Source organism: Mastigoproctus giganteus, chromosome 12, assembly GCF_048544385.1.
Source record: "Mastigoproctus giganteus isolate SK-2022 chromosome 12, ASM4854438v1, whole genome shotgun sequence".
NCBI classification, from domain to species: domain Eukaryota; kingdom Metazoa; phylum Arthropoda; class Arachnida; order Uropygi; family Thelyphonidae; genus Mastigoproctus; species Mastigoproctus giganteus.
This window is the reverse complement of record NC_143586.1, coordinates 43,752-67,830: the sequence shown is the minus strand read 5'-3', so window position 1 is coordinate 67,830 and position 24,079 is coordinate 43,752. Positions and strand designations below refer to the sequence as shown.

General features: G+C 35.6%; 1 protein-coding gene across 1 annotated transcript in view; it reads left to right on the top strand.

Moving 5' to 3' along the window:
* Positions 1–24,079, top strand: part of LOC150076625 (2-Hydroxyacid oxidase 1-like) — a 228,425-nt gene that overhangs the window by 165,057 nt on the left and 39,289 nt on the right. The window contains exon 6 of the mRNA XM_090386736.1: positions 22,856–23,014. Within this exon, the coding sequence (XP_090242862.1) occupies positions 22,856–23,014 (159 nt within the window). The remainder of the gene's footprint in view (positions 1–22,855; positions 23,015–24,079) is intronic.

The window sequence follows — 24,079 nt, the reverse complement described above, 5'->3', positions numbered from 1 at the left end:
ACAAATGCCAGGCATAATGGTGTTTTATATCCATTTGCTTTCTCCAAAATATAATAAAGAGGTTTAACTAACAGTCGTCATATCAATTGAATTGACAACTCGCACAAAAGACCAACAATTGTGGTCCAACGATTAGCCCAACCAGAGATAGCATCACGATCAAGTTAAAAATATTATGTCAGAAACATTTGCCAAAACAAATCATGAAAAATTGATTGTAATACATAAAAAATATATCATCTGTATAACACATAGCAAAAAACCCGTGGCTTCCAAAGCAAAAGTTCGAAAGGTTGCCAATTTAACATAACATCGAGTAGGTGAATGTTCATAGGAACCCGAATTGGAATTGTTATAAAGACCTTTAATGAACAATATAAGTACATTATATACATACAGCAATAAGGTATCACATGATCTAGAAGGATAAATTCAATAACTTATAAAACTCATTATAAGTCCTATAATCGACAATTTCACATTTCGACTATCATCATAAGTCCAATTGTGAAATTTCAAGAGGAAGATGAGTAGGCAGATATGAAAGTAAGATGTGCAGGCAGATATGAAATTTTCTGTGCAGTGTAGGCGGTCTGCAAGAGTACCTCATGGGGTCTTTTCAATGATATACAGGAATTTTTCTAGTAGGATTAAGGAGGTGATTATCACTTTGTATAAGGCAATGGTCAGGCCACACCTTCAGTACTGAAAACAGGTCTGGAGGCTTCATTTTCAGAAGGATATAGTGCTGTTGGAATGAGTACAGAGATGGGCAACAAGATTTGTGAATGGAACAAAGGGTTGCTCTTAAGAAGAAAGGCTTAAGTTTTGGAAATTACAATGTCTGGAGAATAGGCGCGTGCGAGGTGATCTGATTGAAGTGTATATAGCCTTGAATGGTTTGTATATGCTCTATGCTGATGGGATACTTCCTCATGCACAGAATAATCGCCTGAGAGGATATATATTCAAATTGAGGAAAGACTGTTTTAGGATCGATGTCCAGAAATTTGCCCTTAGCTAGTGGTCAGTTGAATGATGGAACTTATTTCCATCTTTTGTTGTGGGAGTTAATAACCTAAATAAATTTAAGGCTGTGCTGGATAGGTATTTGGAATGAACGGAGACATGAAATGGGAGCGTGGTTTTTTCGTTTTTTGGCTGATACTATATAAGCTTGCTTTCTTGCATCGCACGCCTCTACTAATGCAATTGCTAATACTGCGTATGGGTAGCTGAAGTCCAAAAGAAATGTACCAACCCTGGTACTACACTCAGGGATGTGGAGAATGAAAAGGTTCTGGGGTAATTGTGTAGACAGATGTGTGGTTATCTGAGCAGTGCAGTATTCCTATATGATAAATAGGAATTTTGCTAGAGGAGCCAAAGAGGTGATTATCCCTTTGTATAAGGCAATGTTCAGTCCACATCTTGAGTATTAGAAGTCTGGAGTTCTCATTTTAGGAAGGATGTTTAGTTGCCAGAAACAGTACAGAGAAAGGCAACAAGATTGGTGAGAGGAACAATGGGGTGCGCCTATGAAGATTCTGCAAGGTGCAGCATCTGGAGACTTGGCACATGATCAAGGTGTTAAGGCCTTGAATAGTTTGAACAGGCTCAATGCTGATGGTATACTTCCACTTGCTCAGTATAAGAACTTGAGGGCATAGAATCAAATTGAAGAAAGACAGTTGCAGAATTGAAGTGTGGAAGTTTTCATTAACCAACAGGTAGTTAATTAGTATTAGTATTAGTATTAATAATGGCTGCTTGGTGCAAGAAAGCCTATGGCTTATGCTGCACAAGACAAAAAAAAAAAATAAACCGAATAACACAATGAAAAAAAACAACAACTAATAATTAATAAAAGAAGGAAATTAAACCTATCATCCTATGCGGTTCCGATGGTACTGTCCAGATGGCGTTTTGAATTTCCCTAAACTGTCAACCGCTACCACCCATGTGGGCAACTTATTCCAGTAATTTACAACTCACTGGCTAAAATAAAACTTCTGCATTCCAATCTAAACATATCCCCCCCCCCGTAACTTGAATTTATTTCCACTAGTTCTAGCATCATTTGTAATCTTAAAAATTTCGTCCTCTTTCATTTTATCGATGCCTCTCAGAGCCTTAAACACCTCAATCAAATCTCCGCTAAAGTGTTCAGTTTCCAAACTTTGCAACTCACATATTCGAAGTCTTTCTTCATAAGGACGCCCTTTTGCCGATCTTGCCAGGTGAGTTAGCCGTCTTGGCACCTGTCAAGAAGCTCGATGTCTGTGCGGTCTCCATACTTAAACAAGTATTCCAAATGTGGTCTAAAAAAGCCTTATATAATGGGATTATCACTTCCCTATCTCTACTTGCAAAAGTTCAATAGATCATTGATAGGTCACCATGGGCCTTCTTTGCAACCTGTTTACAATCCTCAGAGAAATTAACGTCTGACTGTATCATAACACCCAAGTCCCTTTCCTCCAGTACTGAGTTTAGTTGAACTCCACAAAGTGAATAACTTATTTTGGGATTACTGTTTCCCAGGTGTATTACCTTTCACTTTGTTGGATAAAAGCATAGCTGCCATTTTCTTAACCGTTCCTGAAGTCTATCTAGGTCTCTCTGAAGAAGCTTGACAGTGATCATTAACTACTCTACCAATTTTAACATCATCTCCAAATTTATCCATCATGCCTCTATCCCTTCAATGTCGTTTATGAAAATTAAAAACAACAAAGTTCCTTATACTGATCCTTGGGGAACCCCACTTCTTAAATCAACCCAATCTCAGAAATAGCCATTTATTACAACCCTCTGCCTCCTGCCGTGAAACCATCCTGATATCCATCTAAGGATTTTAGCAGTCACTCCAACCTGTTTCATATGATAAAGCAACCGCTGATGTGGGACTGAGTCAAAAGCATTGCTAAAATCTAAATAAACAATGTCGAAATTATTCCATTAATCCAGTTAAGGAGTGACCCTTTCAAAATAGCGAACCAGATTTGTTAAATATGATTTTCCCTTTACCAAACCATGCTATGTATCCTTGAGAATTTCAATTTGATCCAAATGATCCTGAATTCCATCTTTGATCATTGCCTCAATGATTTTCCCTATCCACTGAAGTTAGACTGACAGGTCGATAATTTCCCAATTCACTCTTAGAACCATGCTTATGTATGGGAGATACATTGCCATTTTTCCAATTCGCCGGACTCTCCCCAGTGTCTAGTGATGCTTGCATAATTAGCCTCAATGGTTCAATGCACTGACTTGCAGGCTCGCCTAAGATTATAGGGTATATTCCCTCAACTCCAGGACGCTCGACAGTTTTTTCATTAAATAATCTTGTAAAATTTCAATATCATTAATTATCTATTTTTGAATTTCGCTCCCGCAATTTACCATTGCCATAAAAGGTTTTTCTTCTTTAAATATCAATGCAAAATAACTGTTGAGTTCATTTGCAACAGCAGCTGGTGTATTTAATACTATACTCTTTCCCTTACGTAAAAGTCCGATAAGGTTTGTCCTGCTCTTCTTAGTATTTAGATATGTGAAGAACTCCTTGTACCCCCTCTTTACTCTGTTTTCTAGCGATTTCTACTAAACTGATTTTGCCTATCGAACATTTTCTCTGGCTCTATTACAGAGCATCTTGTAGCTCATATAGTCTTCAGTACTTTTTATTTCTCTGTAACCTTTCTATGCCACCTTTTTCTGCTCAAGTAATGGGATAACTTCACCATTCATCCAAATTGGAACCCTTCTCGTGGAGTATTTTTTAATGGTATATACGCATTCAAGGCATCTGTGATTAATGTTTTAAAAGCGTACCACAGTTCAAATCTATTCATTCTCTGCGCGATATCTACCCAGTTAATAGAGGCCATGTAGCAACTTAAAGCATCGTAATTTCCTTTTCTGAAATTATAACTCATCCCTTGCCTTTTAATACTGCTACCTCTCTCTCTCTCTTCTTCATCCACTGTAGAATTCCGTGATCACTTCCTGCTACTGGTTCCTCTACTCTTAGCCCTGTTATATCATTTGATTCATGGGTGATGATGAGGTCTAGGATATTCTTTTCTCTAGTATTTCCCCTGACATGTTGATACAAATAGCAGTCATCTAGTTGATTTAAAAATTTTGTTCCCCATTTTCGTTCCCCTTCCCATTTACTCCAATCAATTAGAGGCAAATTGAAATTACCGTTAATAATACATTGATGCTTACTTGGCCATTCCATTTGCATATAGGGGCTTTCTTTATAATCTTCACAATCGCCTGGTCTGTAGATTACTCCTACTCGCATTATACCTTTGTTTCCAACTATATCACACTATACAGATTCTATACTAGCACGTGAAACGCCTGAATCCGGGAAAACTATCGTCGCACACAGGCTGCTTCTGTTAAAAAGCATTATTTCATCACCCGCTTCTATCTACCTTTTCCTTCCTAAATACATTATGCGAGCCGTACAGATTGCTGAAACAGACTTCTATATGTTGTTGTGTAAGTTGAGAGCTTAAATCAAGTGGTCGGATTGGTGAAATGGGAAGGGTTTTTTTGGCCAATGCGGTATAAACTTGCTTTCTGGCAATATATGCCTCATCTAATTCTAATGCTAACAAGAGTAGTGATCTTAGATTTCTAGCTGAGTTTCTTATCTGTATAAGACTATCCAAAACCGAAATGTGTTGCACCCCTATTTGGAAGGGCTATAGGAACTTTATGTTTCGATGGGTGAACTGTTGGAACAGGTAATTCCAAGGCAACTATATGTGCTCTCACTAACAAAGGTGCAGATGTTCAATTAACTCTTGGCATTTCAGAGTTGTAGGTCTTATCAATTAAAATTCTATTTATCAATTATTTCCCACAGACATTAGAATCAGAAAATCTATTATTCCATCTAACGGAACAGTCTTTATGTAGGATATTGATGAAGTACATGAGCGACAGAGAGCCGAATATATTTGCAGCTTCGTTCAAAATACCTTTTTTACTTGTTGATGACCTCTATTTCCACACCGACATTCCTTTTATTGCTGTGGAATTTTTTTAGTTAAATGCAAGAGAGAAGATAGTCTCCCCATATTCAACTCTTATGCCATCTGCCAAGCATTTGTAACTCTGATGAGAGAACTAGAGCTTGATTATTCTCTCAACTAGAGTGCATTGCTGTTCAACTAGCTCAAAAAGGGATAGAAAAAATATGAACTTAGTGAAAATATGTCAGACTATTATATATATAGGGACATGCATTTTACATTGTGCTGCTAGCTTAGAAAATAATTTGTGCTTACTGGTACACCCAAGTGGTGACAACCAATAAAATTATTCTTCTTTTGCAAATTTTATCTGTCTCTGTGATTCATTAATATTATTGTATATATTCATATGTTAAAATTAGTGCACCCATTAGCCACTCGTAAATGTCTTGTGGTGAAGGCAACGCAAATGTTGGCCATGCAAGGTGGCCAGGATCAAATTACATCTTGCCACACTTACATAGGTCAAGACTCTGTAAGTGCAATTGAGAAGAAATAGAAAAAGTATATATACATGTTAGGAAAAGTGTGGGTAATGGATGGGATTAGGTAAATAGATTAGAAAAGGATCACAGAATTACGCATCATGAAATAGAAGTTAGTAGAATGAAAAAGGAGAAGTAGCAGGAGAGAAATTGGAAATTGTCTTCCTGTCACTTCAAATTCTGAAGAAATGAAATTGTTTACAGCGTATATCTACGTCATATAAGACAGCAGAAGTCAGAGTGGAAAGAGTCGACTCTCCTTGTCACCTCCACAAACTCTGAAGAAATGAAATAATGTAAAAAATATAATTACGTAAAATAAAAGTAGGATTCACTGTTCAAACATCTCTTCAAACCTTGAAGAGATGCAATAATTTACAACATGAAAAGTGTCAACAATTTACATGATATGGAAAGAGTATATATAATATCGGGAGTTGGTTTCCAGGCACCACTTCAAGCTTTGAAGAAAAGGAAAAATTCAAAGCATAATTTAGAGCATACTACAGCTTAAATGGCATATACTATTGCATAGTAAATCGAGAAACAAACAAGACATAAAACTGACACAATAAAACTAGAAAAATGACAAGTTACATAAACAATTTAGTTACATCAATAAACTTCAAATGTAACTAATTAACATATAGCAGTTAATTTAATTAAAAAGCAATACGAACTTAGACAGTACTCGCTTCAGAGGTGAGTACTGTCTATTAAGCTCTTATTGCTATTCATATTATAAATCGATTATACAACGGTACATTAAGAAGCTCTATAAATCATCTAACTGAAGTAAAAAGGTAACATCGTTAGTATTATCGAGAAAAATAACCTTTAAATGTTAAACATTAATATTAGTCAAGGCATATGATGCAAGGAAGCCAGCTATATAGCATCAGCCCAAAAAAACTCTCATTTCACCCATTCACTCACTCCAAATTTTTTGTATAGTCCTGCCTTGAATCTATTAGACAACTACTTAATTTTAAATCTAATACTTCTTTGATTTGGAAAATATTTTTAAATCAGGTATATACCAAGCTGCACTTGCTATCTGGAAGTTTATAACGCTCATGGAACTGATAAATTGGGTGACATTCAAGTAAAGTGAACCAAATTTCAGCGAAGTCTTGTCAGTGTGTGACACCAAAATGCTTTGTTTGCATCTTCACAATGGAGGGACTCAGTATTCCTGAGTATAACCCGGAAGTGCAAGCACATTGAGGGTGACCACCCAGGTATGCACCAACGTAGCAGGGTTCAAGGTGGAGTGCCCAGGAATGCTGCCCCATGTGTTACCAGGAATACTAGGTGGCAGATGACTCACGCAAACCAGTGCCATACCACCACTTTGATTATTGGAGGCTTGAAGTGGAGGAACCCATGTTTAATCTCCAGAGCTAAGTTCCGATCAACCCTTTCCCATCTCTTCCATCATGCACTATGATGGAAGAGATGGGGAAGATGGGCATCGAGTGCACAGCTCTACAACAGTATTTTCAGGCCGGCTGCTATTTAGTACACCAGACCGAACCTACTGGTAACTCTGTAGGAAGCTTCCTGATCAAATAGTGCATAACCAGGACTGGAGATCATCTGAGTAGTGGATATGCAGGGTATGTTGTCAAGGCCAATTTATGTCAAGGATTTCAGTATATTCCTAAGATGGGTACACCATATCCAAAAATTCCATTACTTCATTTTCCCATATTTTCTTGTTATTGAGTACACCACGAATTGTCAAATTAATAGAGCAAACCGATCTGTGAAAGATCTAAACCTCCCAAACATTTCCTAGTTCATTTTACAAATATACATGGTCTCAGTTCTAATCTCAAAGGCGTCCATTTCCACCTAGAGTTTGCCAAACCCTGTGTACTTTTCCTGACAGAATCTCAGTTATCGTTTAATTCAACTACTGTTCATCTAATTTGCCGAATTTATTTGCTGTATGATTCCTTTCACTTGAAAGGTGGTACCTTTGTCTATATTCGTTCATATATTCCCTGCCTATATTCGTTCAGATATTCCCCGTCAGAGTCTTGGTAATTTGGAATCATCCTTTTTCAATTTTCTCTGGTTTAAAACTGGTCTACCTTATTTTGTCAAATTCATCTATTATCTACCGTTCTCGCAACATCACCAATAACTTGGAGCTCTTTGACTTCCTCTCTTTGAAACTTGACATTCTCCAGTCGAACTTTCCTAACAGTGAGATAATTTTCCTTGGTGATTTTAATGTTTACAACTCCAGGTGGCTTCCGTTTTCTAGTCCTACTAACCCAGCTGGTCGAAATGCTAAGGCTTTTGCAATTACTAATGAGCTAACACACATTGTTTATTTATCTAAAATTATAGTGGACAAACCTAACAATACAGCCAACATGCTCGATCTTTTTTCCACAGCCATCACACGTTCGAAGTGAGCAGTCCTTTAGCCACTGCAGATCACAACTTTGTGATTGTCTTCTTCAATTGAGTCTTTATTTCATGCTTTTCCACAACCTAGTGTTTTTGGCATTACAAAAATGCAAAATGGGATGACCTTCGAGATTTCATTTTTTTTATTCCCTAGTCTGATTATTGTTTTGAAAATTTCTGATGTTAACATTTGCTCATATCGTGTCAGTGAAATTATTCTTGTAGGAATGGAATCTTTTCTTTCACACTCTTTAAAATCTTGACCTTTACATACACTGCTTTTCCAATAAATGTGCTAAGGCTATTCAAGAGAAGAAAGTTGCCGATAATAATTTGTTTGTTTCCAATTCTTCAGTTTCATTTTCTGCCTACACCAAAGTTTGCCACATCTGTAAAGCAGTTATTAATCATAGTGACATAGTGACATAGTGATTTTTGACAAGCGGCACCGGTGCTTTCGCACAACTCCGCATTTGAATCTCTTGTGAAGTAAGACAGTACAGTACTGTCAAGGCCAGATAGCATATGTTAGTGTATGTTCATGTTTGCTTAGTGCGGGTTACATTGTTCATCTGGCCGCTTAGCCTAGGGTCCGTGGAACACCACAGACCGCTAGTTACCGTCACTTGCACTGGGAGCCGGACCAGGTATGTGGGAAGAGAACTCTGGCTGGCCGACCCTGGGGTTAGCCTAAGCTTCCTAGGGAGAGCCAAAAAAATAAAATAAAATAAAATAAAATAAATTAAAAAAAAATAATAATAAAAAATAAAATAAAATAAAAAAATAAATAAATAAAATAAAATAGAAAATAATAATAAAATAAAAAATATATATATATAAATAAAATAAAAATATTTTTTTTTTTTTTTTTTTAAATTGGAGAAGGGGTGAGAGATCAGTCCAAACTAGAATTTGAAAAGGCTAAGTGTAAGAAACTTGCTTCTTGCCCTAATAGCATTCTGGTCTGTGGCCATCCCTATTCGCTGCAGCGTGTGCCCTTCTCTGCTCCCACCTCTTGTATGTCCCATTTCTTTCTACAAAACCAGATGGTTCTATTGGCACTTCAGATAAGGATAAAGCTGACATGCCAGCATACTATTTTACTTCCAACTCATGTATTAAGGATCTTGGTAAGACACCTCCCACCATACTCAGCACACTTCATTCAATGCCTCCTGCTGCCTTCTGTCTAAAGGATGTAAGAAAGATTTTTATGAACCTCGATGCTAAGAAATCTCCAGGTTCTCAAGGTATTTCTCCGCTTGTTCTCAAAAACTCTGCTCCTGAATTTACTCCTGTTTGTTCCCTTTTTTAAATTTTTTTATTCCCAAGGTGTTTTTCCTTCAGCTGTAAATTTCCTCATATTCAGCTAGTTCCTAATAACGGTGACACATCCCTCCCATTAAATTATTGTCCCATTGCAATTTCTTCCACTCCTAATGTAAGGAAGAAATAAGTTAACTACCAACTCAGAAACAACCTTGTCTGATCAACGATCGCCAGTATATTGTTCCATTGATTTCAATCCGCTGGTGATATTCTGGCTTTTGTTACCAATTTATGGACAAATTCAATGGAAACGTCTGGTGAAACGTAGGCAGTTGTTCTTGAAATCTCAAAGTCTTTCGATCTTGATTTTCGCAAAAGGCCTTCTTAACAAGCTTCCATCTTATTGTTTGCTAAATGTTTTTGTAATTGGCTATCCAGTTTTCTCTCTGACCTCTCACTAAGGATGATGGTAGATGGCTCTCTGTCTTCTAAATTTTCCACTAATGGTGGGGTCCTCAAGGTTCAGTTCAGTTCCCCACTCTTGTATATTAATGAACTTCTACTGACTGGAAATCCTATCCACGGTTTTTGCCGATGAAAGCACATTGCATTCTACTGTTCAGTTTGAGAAATGTTGCCCTGCTCAATTAGCTTCAGCTTCTCAAATATCTGCTACAAATTCCTTAAATGCCAACCTCCTAGTATTTCTCCAGTGGGGCAAAGTCAACTTAGATATTTCAATTCTAAAACTCAGTCTTATCTTGTGTCTTGCAAAAAGGGTTCTTCTGCTCCAATGCTTATCCTTCGTGACAATCCGATTTGAAGACAAGATGATATATCTCCTTTGAGGATTACCCTAACTTCTAATCTCTCTTGGCATAAGCACATTCCAAATATCGCTTCCTCAGCATCTAAGCACTGTTTTTACTTTTGCTCTTGGCATTGCTTTTCTTCCAAACAGCTGTTCACCCTGTATAAATTGCAAATCTTCCCTACTACGAAATATCGTTCCAACAATTGGTGAGGTGCCACAAAACCTCTCTCAGACTTCTATGTTCCTTTCAAAAGAGGGCAGTTAGGTTAATTAATGACTCAACTCTAACAGAAAATCTCAACCGTCTCAGAGATGTTTTGTTTCTGCTGCATGCCTTTTCTACATATACTTCCATGGGCAGTGTTCTACTAAATTGGCCTCTATTATTTCCCCTCTTCCTTTAAATATGGCTGGTTGTGGAACGTGTTTTTACATGTTCCACCAGCAGCCAACATCCACTTATTGTCCAACTTCAAACTTACAGAAACAAATTTTCATCTTCCTCATTTATTCATTCAACTACATTTACTTGAACAAGCAAAAACTTTAAGAATACGAAGCTAGAGACAATTTTGTTTCGAGATCTCATCAACAGATGGAGTCAGCAAGACGTTTTTATCTTTTAGGTACGAACGAGCTTCGTCAAAAACGTTTTTCATCCTGTAAACAGCAAGAACCTGTCTGCTTTGCAGACGTGGGGGTGGCAGGTGGCCCTACGCACAGCAAATCCACAAAAAAATAAACTTCCGAGAATGCATCTTCCCAATTAAGACCCATAATGTAACACCACATAACATTATAAAAATTCACTTTTACATCAGTAACAATACATTCAAAGGCTACATCTTACAGAAAATTAATGGGAGGCCAATAGCCATGATGAAATGTGAACAACCACTCAAATGCACAGATCTTGTTTCAAAACCCCAAGGTAAAAATTAAGTGAAATTTAAATCCTGAAATTACATATATTGAGAGAAAAACAAAACAACACCGGAATAACATATTTTTTCCTGACATTGTCCTGGCCATGGTTAAGCCAAACTGCAAAGCGTTCAGTTCTGAGAGTATTGCGTTACTAAAAAGCTTCATCATCTTTACACATCATCTTACATATTTCAATCGTTTTGTGAATGTCCAAGTGTGATTCATACAACTTACAATGTTGTCGTATGAGCTATTCATTTTTATCGTAGGTCTTCTTAAATGTCCTCTCTGACAGTATCTCTGTTTCTTCGCGAAATGGAATGTTAAGCGTTACCATCTCGTGTTTGATTTCATTGAGATTCTGAGCCCTGTGATAGTTTTGATAGCATATTATGCATGGATACTGTCATTTCTTGCCTATCCTGGTAATACTGCATATGTAATTTGCGAAAAACAACAGAGAAACATTACTGGTGTGGTCTCTTGTATTTATCAAACCAATTCTCTTTCCATATGTCACACAAATCTTCCACAAGGTTCTCCTCATTCATCTGTTTGTTGGACTTCCTTACTCTGTATCCCAATCTGCTAAACAGTGGCAATATAAAGGACCACAATAGGGCTCTCCTACATGGGATGATGTAGCAAGTACTAGACACCTTGACTCGTGATCTCCATGCTGTTGAGCATGTTGGTGAAATGTTTTCTCATGATTTCAACAAGGTCGAACTCTGGGTGCTTGTTTATGACAGCAATGATCTGTTGATAATAAATTTTCCGATTCCTTGGTTCGTCTTGTCCACGAACTCAATGAAACACACAGCGCAAGAGTATTTCTCTGTAATGAATTGGATGACTGTGTATGATTTCAAATTGTTACTGAAGAATGGATTGAAGGGATTGTGCCACTTCTCACTAGGATATATTTTGTGCAATCGTGACAGTCGTTATGTTTCATGTGCACTCATTAGGTTATATTGCAACAATACAACCTAAGAAATTATTTGTATTGCCACAATACAAATCCTTGTATTGTTGGAATCAGACTATTCAACAAATGGCTAATTAGATTAATGATTTGAATTTCGCTAACTTCTTTCAAATGTTGATTCAGTACAGTAAAAGTAGTGGCACTAAAGACTTCAGACTAAATATACTAAATATTTCAGATTGAGCTATGCTGCTAATGTCATAATGTAGATTTTCATGCATACCCATGTATGCATGAAAGATGGATTACACATGCAGTTTTTTTATTTCGATTTTTCTTTGTAGAATGTGCCATGGCCAGACAGAGCTGCTCTTGTACATAGTTAATTTATTATATTTTTTTCTAAATCACTTTATTGAAAGAGAATCTCCTTAGATTCTGGATTAATGGTAAGTTCTGATGGAAATCGGAGATTATTTCAAAGGTTATGGCGCTATAATGGCTTTTTATCAAATCAGGATTTACATCCCGATTTAATATTTTTTCTGCCATTTTATAGAAGTAACTGTTTCATCTATATTTGATTCGCCATTGTGGAGGATGTAAATGGTTTGTCCTACAAGTTTTGTATGCATGACTTATGTGAGAGGAATAATTCCTCAAATTATTCTGTGGTGTTATTCAGATGACAGTTCCATGTCATTGATTTTGCATTGAAATCTGCAGACAATTAAATTTTTAAAAACAAATTTCACACAAATTCAGCCCAATAAATGAGAGAGTCTGTTGCACATTTCGTGAAGGGGGATAATAGAGGGAGACCAAAGAGAAAAAGATTGTTGTAGAGGAAACTAGAAAAAAGTTTGCAATTGATGAGCATTGCTCTGTTATTGAAGTATTAATAAGATCGTTGTTGAAAACAAGTATTCTGGTTTTGGGCGAGATCCCATAGACGTGATGGTTCTCATAGAAACGAGGTAATCCATAACCTTATGAGGCAAAACCCCAACTTGTTTCAAGAAAAACGGATCTTGGACAAAAAGTATGCCAAATGTTTGCTCCATAGTTACTTTCCTGATTGCATCTGCAGCCAGTCGCCACCATTGTCCCTTTATCTGTAGTATCTTGATTACATCAACTGAATTTTTAAAACTGTAATTTACTATTGTTATATCGAAATTATCCAACAAGGGTGCACGATTATGCAAGTTCCACTGCTCATGTATATTCTGGGATATTCCCGTCTCACACATGATGATAGAATCCCTGTTTTTACGCTTTCAATTCATATATTTAATGATTCGTTTTTGTTTGGACTCCCTGCAAAAATTTGGCACAGTACCTCTGCCAGTGTCTGCATGTAAGCGTCTTTTCCATGCAATTTAATGCAAAGAGTCGTAGGCTAAACTTGAATCATTTAATGACCACAGTAAACTTCCAAAAGCGTTGCGATATGAATCCTAAATAAAAGCACTCATTTTGAATGAGACACTTAATCAAACTTGGGCTAAACCGTATGACCGAGTTACGTTGTTTCCAGTTCCTGTGTTGAATCGAAAGGCCAACTCTTGTCTTCTTCCTTGGTAAAAATGTAACCCTTTTGATGTTTATTATACAAATTATCTAATATCTCTTGGCTTGTGCATTATTAGGACACACCCAAATTAAGAAATCTCGGATTGAGCATATTAGTTTTTCTTTGGAATTCTGTGATGAGGGATGCAGGAATCCCTCAACACAGAAGCATTACTTAACTAACTGCCATTATTTAGGTTTGTTGTTTTCAAGAGAAGTCCTTTTTTCTTAGTAAGCTAATGTTTTTATCCTTCATGTCTTTATAAATCGTTTTAAGTGTCTGTTAATGCTTTCGTCACATCTTGGTTGCAAGCCAATGCAGACTCTGGCAGAGTCCGCAATATGAGTGTATTTTTCGGTTCAGTATTTGTGCATTTTGTTATCTTTCGGCGAACGAAGTTTCAACACGAAACTCAGCATCCACTCCTGCAAAAGGAATTTCATTCCTACTCTGTCAGGTTAAGTCGTCCCACATATGGACTTGCTTACGAATAAACCTATCCATTCCTGATCTTGTTGTCTCTGGAAGTCTGTTTTGCAGATAGTTGTTGCTTTAAACATTGTTCGAATAATTCAGCCTGTATCTGTATCTCTGCTGACTTAGCCTTCATCCGCTCATCATCCACTCATTATATTATAAGAGATGTAAAAGTGCCTCCATGTTCAGCAGGCAGACAGAACTGATTTCTTTCACAATTCCGAGAGTGATTCTCTGTGAAAACTACAAAACATATCTGTGATTCACTTGTAGCATATTGAAACTACAAAATCAAAGAAGCAAACAATTCAGTTTCTGAGAAATATTTTTTTTCACCTTTTTCCATGTTCTTTTCCTATTGTATCCTGTTCTGTTATCCTGTACCATATGGCCATTCAAATCGCTACTAACATTTCTTCCCAGGAATATAAGCAAATCTGTAAAACGACATTTAACAATATCTCTGCTTTATTTTCACCATGTACTGTCATTCCTTCTGACTTATTATGTATTGGAATCAAATTAGAATTTAATTTAATGCGGCAATCTTGTTTTCATCAAATTGTTGCTGTTTGCCTTAACTCACTGAATATTCTTTATTACCACTTCATTTCTACACATATTTCCACCTGCTTATTGGATGGAGCGTCCATAATATCTAATATCTAGAGCCATCTTGTCTTTCTGCTTGGTTTCCTGTATGCAATTTCAACCTTTCAAATATGAAATTTGAAATTTGATAATTACCGAATATCAAATTTCATATTTGATAATCATCAAATTTATTTTAGTGTAGGAGAGGCATTGATTCTGGATATCACAATCAATAACATAATATAACTCTCTGTGGGTTTCGAATGGTTTTACGTGGATCCCCAACTAATTTAGTCCTTTCTGCTTTTAATCAAACATGGGACTAGGATTTCCAGAGCTAAGTCACAAATGTAAATAAAATGGGTCAGAGTCAAGAAATTATACAACTAAATATAGGCGTTTAATAATTGCTCGGAACTCTAATAAGTAAACTTAAAGAGGAATACTCTCTGTAACTTGCACCATAGGCAAAAAATAAATTAATAAAAATAATATAAAAGGTAGCAGTTGCACATTACCAACGCAGGATCTCGCACTGCTGTGCTTTCTTGAAAGAATTCTTGAATGAATGCACTTCTTGCTTGTCAACTTTGGTGTATCGATTTTATTGGTTTATTTCCTAGTTTTATTTTTATATGCATTTGCAGTTTAATATACAATTAAAAAATCTTCAGTGTTGAATTTTGGGATGATTTTTTATCATTCTTTTCATAGATTTTCATCAAAATCTATTCGTGATTCATCTCCCAACTACCTTTCATTATTTATTTATTGATTCAATATAGTTCTGCTCTTTTATTTTGCATGGGCCGTTAATTATAACTTTGTTTCTTTCCTTCCACTGAAATTATATATTTCAACCCAATCATAACTATTTTACTATTACTGCTATAATAGCCTTTCAATTAATCAATTATGAATTTTTAATATGTTTTTTAATGATTTGATAAATACCAAACTATTATATGACATAGCAGATTGCGTAATTTATTATTGAAATGATAAATTGTTTATGTTTAGCAGTGTGTTTCAATCCTATGAATTGTATAAATTTAAAAATAAACAACTGAATTTCGATATAATAATCCAGAATCTGTCAATTCACTGACATAATAATCTATCAATTCACTGACATAATAATCTATCAATTCACTGACATAATAATCTATCAATTCACTAACATAATAATGGACAACCTTCCAATGGATATAAGCTATTATTTACAGTTTAGTCGATTGTTCTAAGGAAAGAATCAATTTCCAATTAATATGGTTCTACTTCAGGTTCCAGTATTGTGGATGCCTTGAATGAATTTCTACAGTTGGTGCAGTGTTGGGTCTCCCCATACTTATATTTTAGTTGTTGACTTCCACGCTGCCTTCGATTCCCTTTAGTGGTTTTGTGTCTTCAAACGTCTGACTCTTTAAGTGCTCTCGGCAACTGTTTGATACCATTCGAGATTAACTTTCATAATAGTTTTGTTAGTTTTGCTGAGTGCAAATTCCATTTCATTACAATCACGATCATCCTGGTTGTCCCCAGAGATAGGTGTTGACTGTTTCTGTGGAATTTTATTATTAACCAATGGCTAAAAAATATTTGATTGTTACTCTATTCTTTTCTTTCCTGGTGATCTGCCATTATTGATGTGATAACATGTTTAGCAGCACCCACCACATTTTCAGACTGATGCAAAACCAATTGGTTACTTAAATTGTCTTACAGAAATGACGTCACTTTCTAAATGGCACTGACAATGCTAACTCAGTGACTAACTTTGATTCGGTAGAATAAGCAGCAGGCATGAGAAAATGTTACATTATACGTACTAAGAGAGGGAAGTAATGTCCCTTCCGAAATTTGGGTAATGAAAGCTATTATAGAAGCCTCCCACGTCGACAAAAGAACCAGTTTAAAACTATAAGAGGGCAAAACAATTCAAAGTTTAATAAAATCTGATCTCATGATTGTGATCAACACCAACCATCTGCATCGATTTCTCATCAAGAAGGTAGACCACCAACACCACAAAATTACATTCAAGAACTACCTGAAGATTTCGATCCATAAGATTTGAGTTCAAATGAATTACCTGATGATTTTCATTCCTGAATCAGCTTGACAAATTATACTGCAACAAGCTTTGATCGAATCATCCCTTAAGAAAAAAAATCATATTTAAGCTCAATTAATTGTTGTAGGTCTTTAACAGGTTTCAACAGTATTTGAGCATGAAGTCATTTCAAAGAACATCGAACATGATCTTAACACCAATAAAGAATTTCAGCGACAATTTCTGAAAAATATATTTGGAGCTGTTGGTTTTAGCTGTGATCGACTACAGTATAAATATATGATGTTAAATTGTGCATTGAAGAATTCATATCTACAGTTCAAGAAGTCATATCTACAGTTCGAAATTAAAATTTCGAACTGCAGATATGACTTCGAAGGTCCAACCATTTAACTCATCTAAGGCAAGGATGTTTTCACATCAAATAAAATTCTTTTTTGCATAAGCAGTACACAGCATTTTATGATAATATACTATTCATATTAAAAACAATGATAACAGCGGTCTTCACAAACTTCATAACTGGATTTTAAGAAATTATTAAAACTTTTCATTCAAGATATGGGCAATGACATCTCTCTTCATTTCTTTCCCATATTATTCATTTGGATGTCAAAATCAAAACATTATCCTCAAATTCATTCAGATATCTCAAAATAAGTCCCATTAGTGCTAAAACTCAGAATAATTCTTGAGCCTGCTTTAATTGTGCGAAATTGTTGCTGCTTGCCTTCTATTGGATATATTTTTGGTGTTTAGCTTACATTTCCTAATTCGTTTTATTTGGATAGATCGGGCTGTTGAATTTGATGGTATCCGTGATAATACAAAACTGCAAAACTGTGCTGTTGTACATCTTGACTGAGAGATGGCAATACTGGATAATTACGCTTTCTATTTTTGACACCCCCGATTCTTTTTAGTGAAGTCAATTTAAATTAGCTTGTTCCAAGACTATTTCCATTAGTCATTCATTCTGAGTGGATGTGGATCTCTTATATTCAAAGTTATTTTACATCCATCTCTGATATCGATCTTTATCTAGGGGGTGTTGGAGAGAACTCTTAACATATTCTTTTTCGACTGTCTTCTTTATGAAACCTTTACACAACAGCTGTTGAATACGTGAGAACTGGGCCCCGAAGGACTGTAAGTTCTCATTACACAAGCTTCTCACACGGTGTCTCTTTCAATTCAAAAGTGTTGCTGCTTGCCTTCTATTGGATCTATTTTTGGTGTTTATCTTACATTTCATAATTCTTTTCTTGTTCTTGGACCAGTGTTGTCTCTGAAGTGTAGCGCTGAGGAAACGGAGAGTTTTAATTAAGATAAATACGGAAATCGGTGGCTCTCAGTACTTGTAGGGCACATACCTTATTTTTTGTTTAACTAAGGAATTTGTACTTTCATTATGTATAGGATAACTATCATTTTGTAGATGTAGCCGAGTAGTCAGGAATGAGTGAAGTAGCACAAGCTCTTTGAGTGTACTGGGGTCCATGCCCATGTCTACTAAATACGATTAACATTTGTATTTATTGTAAACCCCACTGACCTGGTTGTCGTGCCAGGTTATAAACAAAGTTATTTATAATTTGGTTTTAGGAGCATTAGCAACTAACGCCATATTGCTCCGGGGATATGCGGTGGTCATTCTCTGACCTTTCCACATCCTTCATATGGTCATGGGCTCAAACCCTATTCTATTCAAGAAGCGTGTGCTACGTACTGCTGCTCCTGTCCACCTGGCTATGGAGGCACCTATAAACAAAGAAAATGTACAGCATAGTGTGCAAATCGAACTTGAGAGCATAAGGTATAGCATAAAATTAGATAGCATAATATGTATGACTACGTCTAAGAATCTATTGTTAGCTCAGTGTAGCATTGCCAATTAATAAATTAAATTTATTTATATTATTCATTTTCATTGTTATTCAATTAAATAATATAGAATTAAATGGGAATCATGACCATGCCACAAAAACAAGCAGCAAAGGAACGGGCACAAACTAGCAGGGTGCTCTAGATCCAGGAAGAACCAACGGGGATAATTCTCCAATGCATCACAGTCTAAAGAAATGTGCAACTTGTTAAATGTTTGCACTCCTTTCTGGAACAGAATATGATCCCTCCAAGCGGGGTCTTTCTGTGTGCTTTGTGCAGGGAGTGTGATTAGATGGCACCTCAGCGATCTCCTGGAAATTTATGAGAATTTGAACAGTAGGGCAGATGCTCTTGACGAAATTTCACTACGGACTCATCAAGCTCTCAGCTGCCCAACTGAATGCCAGAATTCACTCTTTTGCATCAGACCCAGTGGCAATATCCAGGGCAGAATGTGCTTGGTCAACAGTTACTGGTTATTTTTGGATACTATTGTCAGGAAACAGGAAGAAAAAAACGATATGTGGAATAACATCAGGGTATGTCTGTCAGTGGAAAGGTACATGACATAGAACGGATATCATGTTTCAAGGTCGCAAAAGGTGATTTTTGAATATGTTGGCATTAAAATATATATAAAGTAAGAGACTTGAGGACACAACAAATCCTGGGCAATGTTGGCAACAAACTATTGAGTTAGAATTGGATTTCCGTGTCTGCTGTTCTTTCCAGACACCATGGGATGGAGTATGGATTAGGAGCCTTGCCAGTCAATTTGGCTCTGGAGAAAATGTTCAAATTTCACTGAATAGAATTTTTCTTAGCATGGTCTGTGCTTGTTAACATGAGAAAATGCTTCAACAGGGATGGCATTCATTTAAATAGAAAGGGTGCAATAATATTTGCAGATGTTATCAAAGCAGTATTAGGTGTGTAGGAAAACTTATAAATTGTGGGGATACACAGATCAATAGATTAATGTGTGGAAAGTGATTTTTGGACCTTAGGAATGACCGGCTGTCCTTCAAGCAAACTGCTAGTGATTTCAAGAACTGTTGCGGATCGTCATGGAACAACTAAATACAGGGGCTCTGTTAGGGTAATTAAGAGAAACAACACATGAAGGATTTCTTGTATCTGCACTAATGTTAGGAGCATTGTAAATTAATTTGATGAATTTTAAATACTGGTTAAGTCAATGAATGCAGAAATTTTAGGAATAGCAGAGACGTGGTGTCATTCAGATATAAGCGAAATTGAATTTGAATATGGGGAGACAATGTAAAAAGGAAAGAGAGGACAGAAGAAAAGTTAAAAAGAATATTATGTATAGGTCAGTGTATCCAGTTGACTTGGTGACAAGTGCAATGTTGAGTCAGTTTGGTGTAATGTAAACACCAAAAATTGAGGGTTGAAATGTGTGACTGGCCTAATGGCTGTGAATTTAGACCAAACAGCTATACACGGTAATAGAGTTGGCCAAAAAATCAAAAAGTGTCGTAATGGGGGATTTTAATTTTCCAGATGTTGAAAGGAATATATGAGTTGGTTACTCGTACACAATCAAGATTATGTGGATTTCTTGGATGAATGTTTTTACAGCAGCTCGTTTGAAAGACAATGAGGAAACAAAGCTTTTGAGTTGGTGACCATCAGTGATTCTTTATGCAATACGAATCTGCAGGTAAAAGAGCCACTTGGTCGCAGTTATCACAGTGTACTAATATGAATTCTTTGAAGACAAATACTGTCAAGGATAAAAGGAAAGGCATTGGTTTTGTACGGATGACAGATAGTTTTGAAATTGTGTGCAGTAAGACCAACTGATGATGATGTTACCAACAGCAAATATTAAATGAGAAGTATTGAGGGAAATAATCAAAAACACTACTATGGTTTTCATACCAACAAAGAAATACCCTTGAATGCTTAGACCTAAATGGATATCAAATGAACTATTGACACACATGGCAGAAAATAAAAATACAAGGAATGCATACAAATTTTCAGCTTAATGAGAAGCCTCTGGATGGTAATTATTCTTTAATCAAATCACTTAGGAGGTTAGGTAAGCTAAGACAAATGGTGAGAAGTCACTCACAATGAATGCAATGAAAAATAGCAAAGACACTTATGCTCATATTAACAACAAAAGGAAGTGGATCACATTAGATCACAAAGGAAATCACATTGGTCCACTGCATGATTATTGGTTAACAGTTGATAATCCTGCTCAGGTTCCAGATAAATTGAATAGGTATTTTGCATTTACATTCACACATGAATTATTTAGGTTCGGAATGCCAGAAATTTATCAAACACTTCATCGAGGAGCTAAAGGAATTTGAGATAACTTTAAAAACAGCTGTTATATTATGATCACCGAAAAAGTAATTACACATATCCATGTGGTTTGTGCTTGTATATCGCGTGTGTTTTCTGGTCGTTTTGCTGGAGAAAAACCTAATATGGTATATTTTCTTTGTTTATATTTTAAGACCTAGAAAGAGATCTAGAGAAAAAGGCAAAGACAGTATAATGTAAAAATAAGTGAGTATACAAAAGGTTAACATACAAACTTATCGTTGCATATCCACCATCTAGATTATTTTGCCTGGGTAAACCTACCAAATCGAAATTAAAAGCATGATAAGGGATTCTCTGTTTCTGTGATAATCAATATGCCCTAAGGCAAAATAAAATTTCAATTTGGATATCCAATAATATAATTTAGCATAATAGAATATACAATAGAATTTAGAGATTAAATAACCTGAATTATCTAAATATCTATACGTGTGTATATATATATATATATATATAATTTTTAACCACTAATTTTTGTCTTTTGTCTCTGTGATGGATAAACTTTCATGATAATGTGGAATTAATACTACTGCTGGTAAAACAATTATACATTATATGCACATTAATAATGTGCATAAAGTTTATTTAAATTATGGTTTTTATTTACGGCGGGATGCCTTTCAGTCATTAAGGCCTGACTCTCTGCTTAGCAATTGGTGTGTTGCAGTGGTCGGTTGTTACATGTTGATTTTAAATTTACATTGCTAAAAGAATAATAGTTTTGTGGGAAATAGTAATAAGGAAAAGTTAGGAGAAATTAATATTTTATTGCAGGCAGTGAAAGTAATTTAAGGAAAAAAGATTAAGGAAAATTATGAAACAAAATTACATTCTTTCACATTGTGACCCCTCCACTGCTTCCTCAGGTGCTTTGAGCAGACAGATAGCCTATATTAAAAGAATGTGTCATGCTATCCATTTCTGTAGTCCCAAAAACAGTTTTACTACATCTTTACCATATTAAGTTAATATGATATTATATTAAGATAACATGATAAAGATCTAGTAAAACTATTATTGTGACCACAGGAACGGGTAAGATTGACACCTTGTTTTAATATTGGCTATCTGTTTGCTGAAAGCACCTGAGGAAATAGTTGAGAGATGGCCATGTGAAAGAATGCAATTTTGTTCCCTAATTTTCCTTAATCTTTTTTCATAAATAAGCTTAATTTCTCCTAAATTTACCTTATTATATTTCCATTATTGTCTTGTACTAACTATTATTGTCTTGTAATAATTCTTTTAGAAATGTAAATTTAAATTCAACATGTAACAACTGACCACTCTAGCAAGCCAATTGCTAAGCACACAGTCCCGCCTTAGGGATGGAAAGGCATCCCATCCTAAATAAAAAATAATATTTATACACAATATATATATATATATATATATATATATATATATACTTTTCTTATAAAATATAAGGTCGTATTTAAAATGTTTTGGGTGGAAAAGCAATTCATGGTTGGCTATGGTTCTGAAAGACAGGCACTTGCCACAAGCACCACTAAATTTCGTACTGGTTGAGCGCTGTTTCATATATATTCATGTTAGAATATGAGATATGATAAGAAATTATAATTAGGTGCCGTTACAAGGTTTTGCCTCTGTTGCCGAAAACACTAGCAATTGTTCAGCCCTAAGGCAATTGTTCTAATATCTGAATTAGTTCCCAAAAATGACAGGAAGAATGTTATTATGAATACCTTTTGGATTAACATCAGGATTGCCTCTTGGATTATTTGGTTTGTTTCCATATCTCGCTAGTTTTAAAGTAGTCACATTCTCCTCTACCAAAATTCATCACTAGCAAGGAATACACATTTCCTCCTCATAAAAACATAAATGCATCAATAAGACTCCATTGGACGTCTGACTAGAATAATGATAATCTGAATGAAACTGAACAGATCCTCTTGAGTCTTTTTATCAGAATTGATTAATAAGATAACATTTTCTCTGTCTAGATTGAAGCTCTACCTGAAGTAGTTCGAGCTGTCAATGGAAAATGTGAGGTGTATTTAGATGGTGGGGTTAGGACTGGAACAGACATCTTGAAGGCTTTAGCACTGGGAGCCAGAGTAGTCTTCATTGGAAGACCCGTTTTATGGGGATTATGTTACAGTGTAAGTTGCTCTTCAATTTTTTTTGATTTATTAAGAGTCAATGATAGATTTTTGGCTTAAATATAAAAAAAAAATAATTTTCACTTCATCTCCTTGGATTTCAGAAAACCTCTTGTAATAAAGGTAACCCTCGTATACACAATAATTAGGGCCTTATAAAATTTAGTGTTGTGTGAAACCATTTTATACAGGACAAAGAAAAATAAAAAAATAATAAAAATAAGGGTTACATTCCAAAAGCTAACAAAAATACACTATTTCATTAACAAAATGTTAACAAAACTAACAAAAATACACCATTATAGACTTTGTGTATATCATCCGCTCTCTTTAAACAAATCAGAAATCTGGGTTTGTTGGCTTTCGCTTGATAAATCTTTGAGAATTTGATTGTACGGAACTAAGCCTTTTTAAAGCTCCCTTTGAACTTTGGCCTCCTTTCCTTCAAGAATCTGCATTCAAAAAATAAGATTCTAATTGCTCGGCAAACTTTAAGCCTCCCATATGCTTTTTAATTACACTTCCTGTGTATGTAAAATAGGACCATACTTACAATTCTTGTAGCCCGAGGCACTAAGCTGTATAGGGCCCACTTTAAAGACACCAGAGGCAAAAAAAAACTTGCAAATATAAATAAGATCAGAAAAAGCAAATATTTTTATCGATCTATTTAAACACATGTTGTAATACTGCACAATATAAAGATGAGTACTGAAATACTCTGTGACACATGGCCCATGAGGGTATGGACCATGTGATGTCCTGCCAGAGTTGACCAGCCACTCTGGGCAGGATATCACATGGTCAGTGAATTGATTCCAATGCCGTGATTCATGACAAGCGTCCACTGCCCTTTCATTGTTGCTCCTCATTTCATCTCATTATGCTGGTTGAAAACCATAAATTCGAGCACCCACTCGATCTGAATCAGGGCCACATGCACAATCAAAACCATGGGAGCCCAACAAGAATAAAGTATAACACATAAATAATAAGAAAAATTAGTGTAATTACTAATTTTCTTACAAAAACAATATCAAAAATTGTTACAAAAATATCTTCATT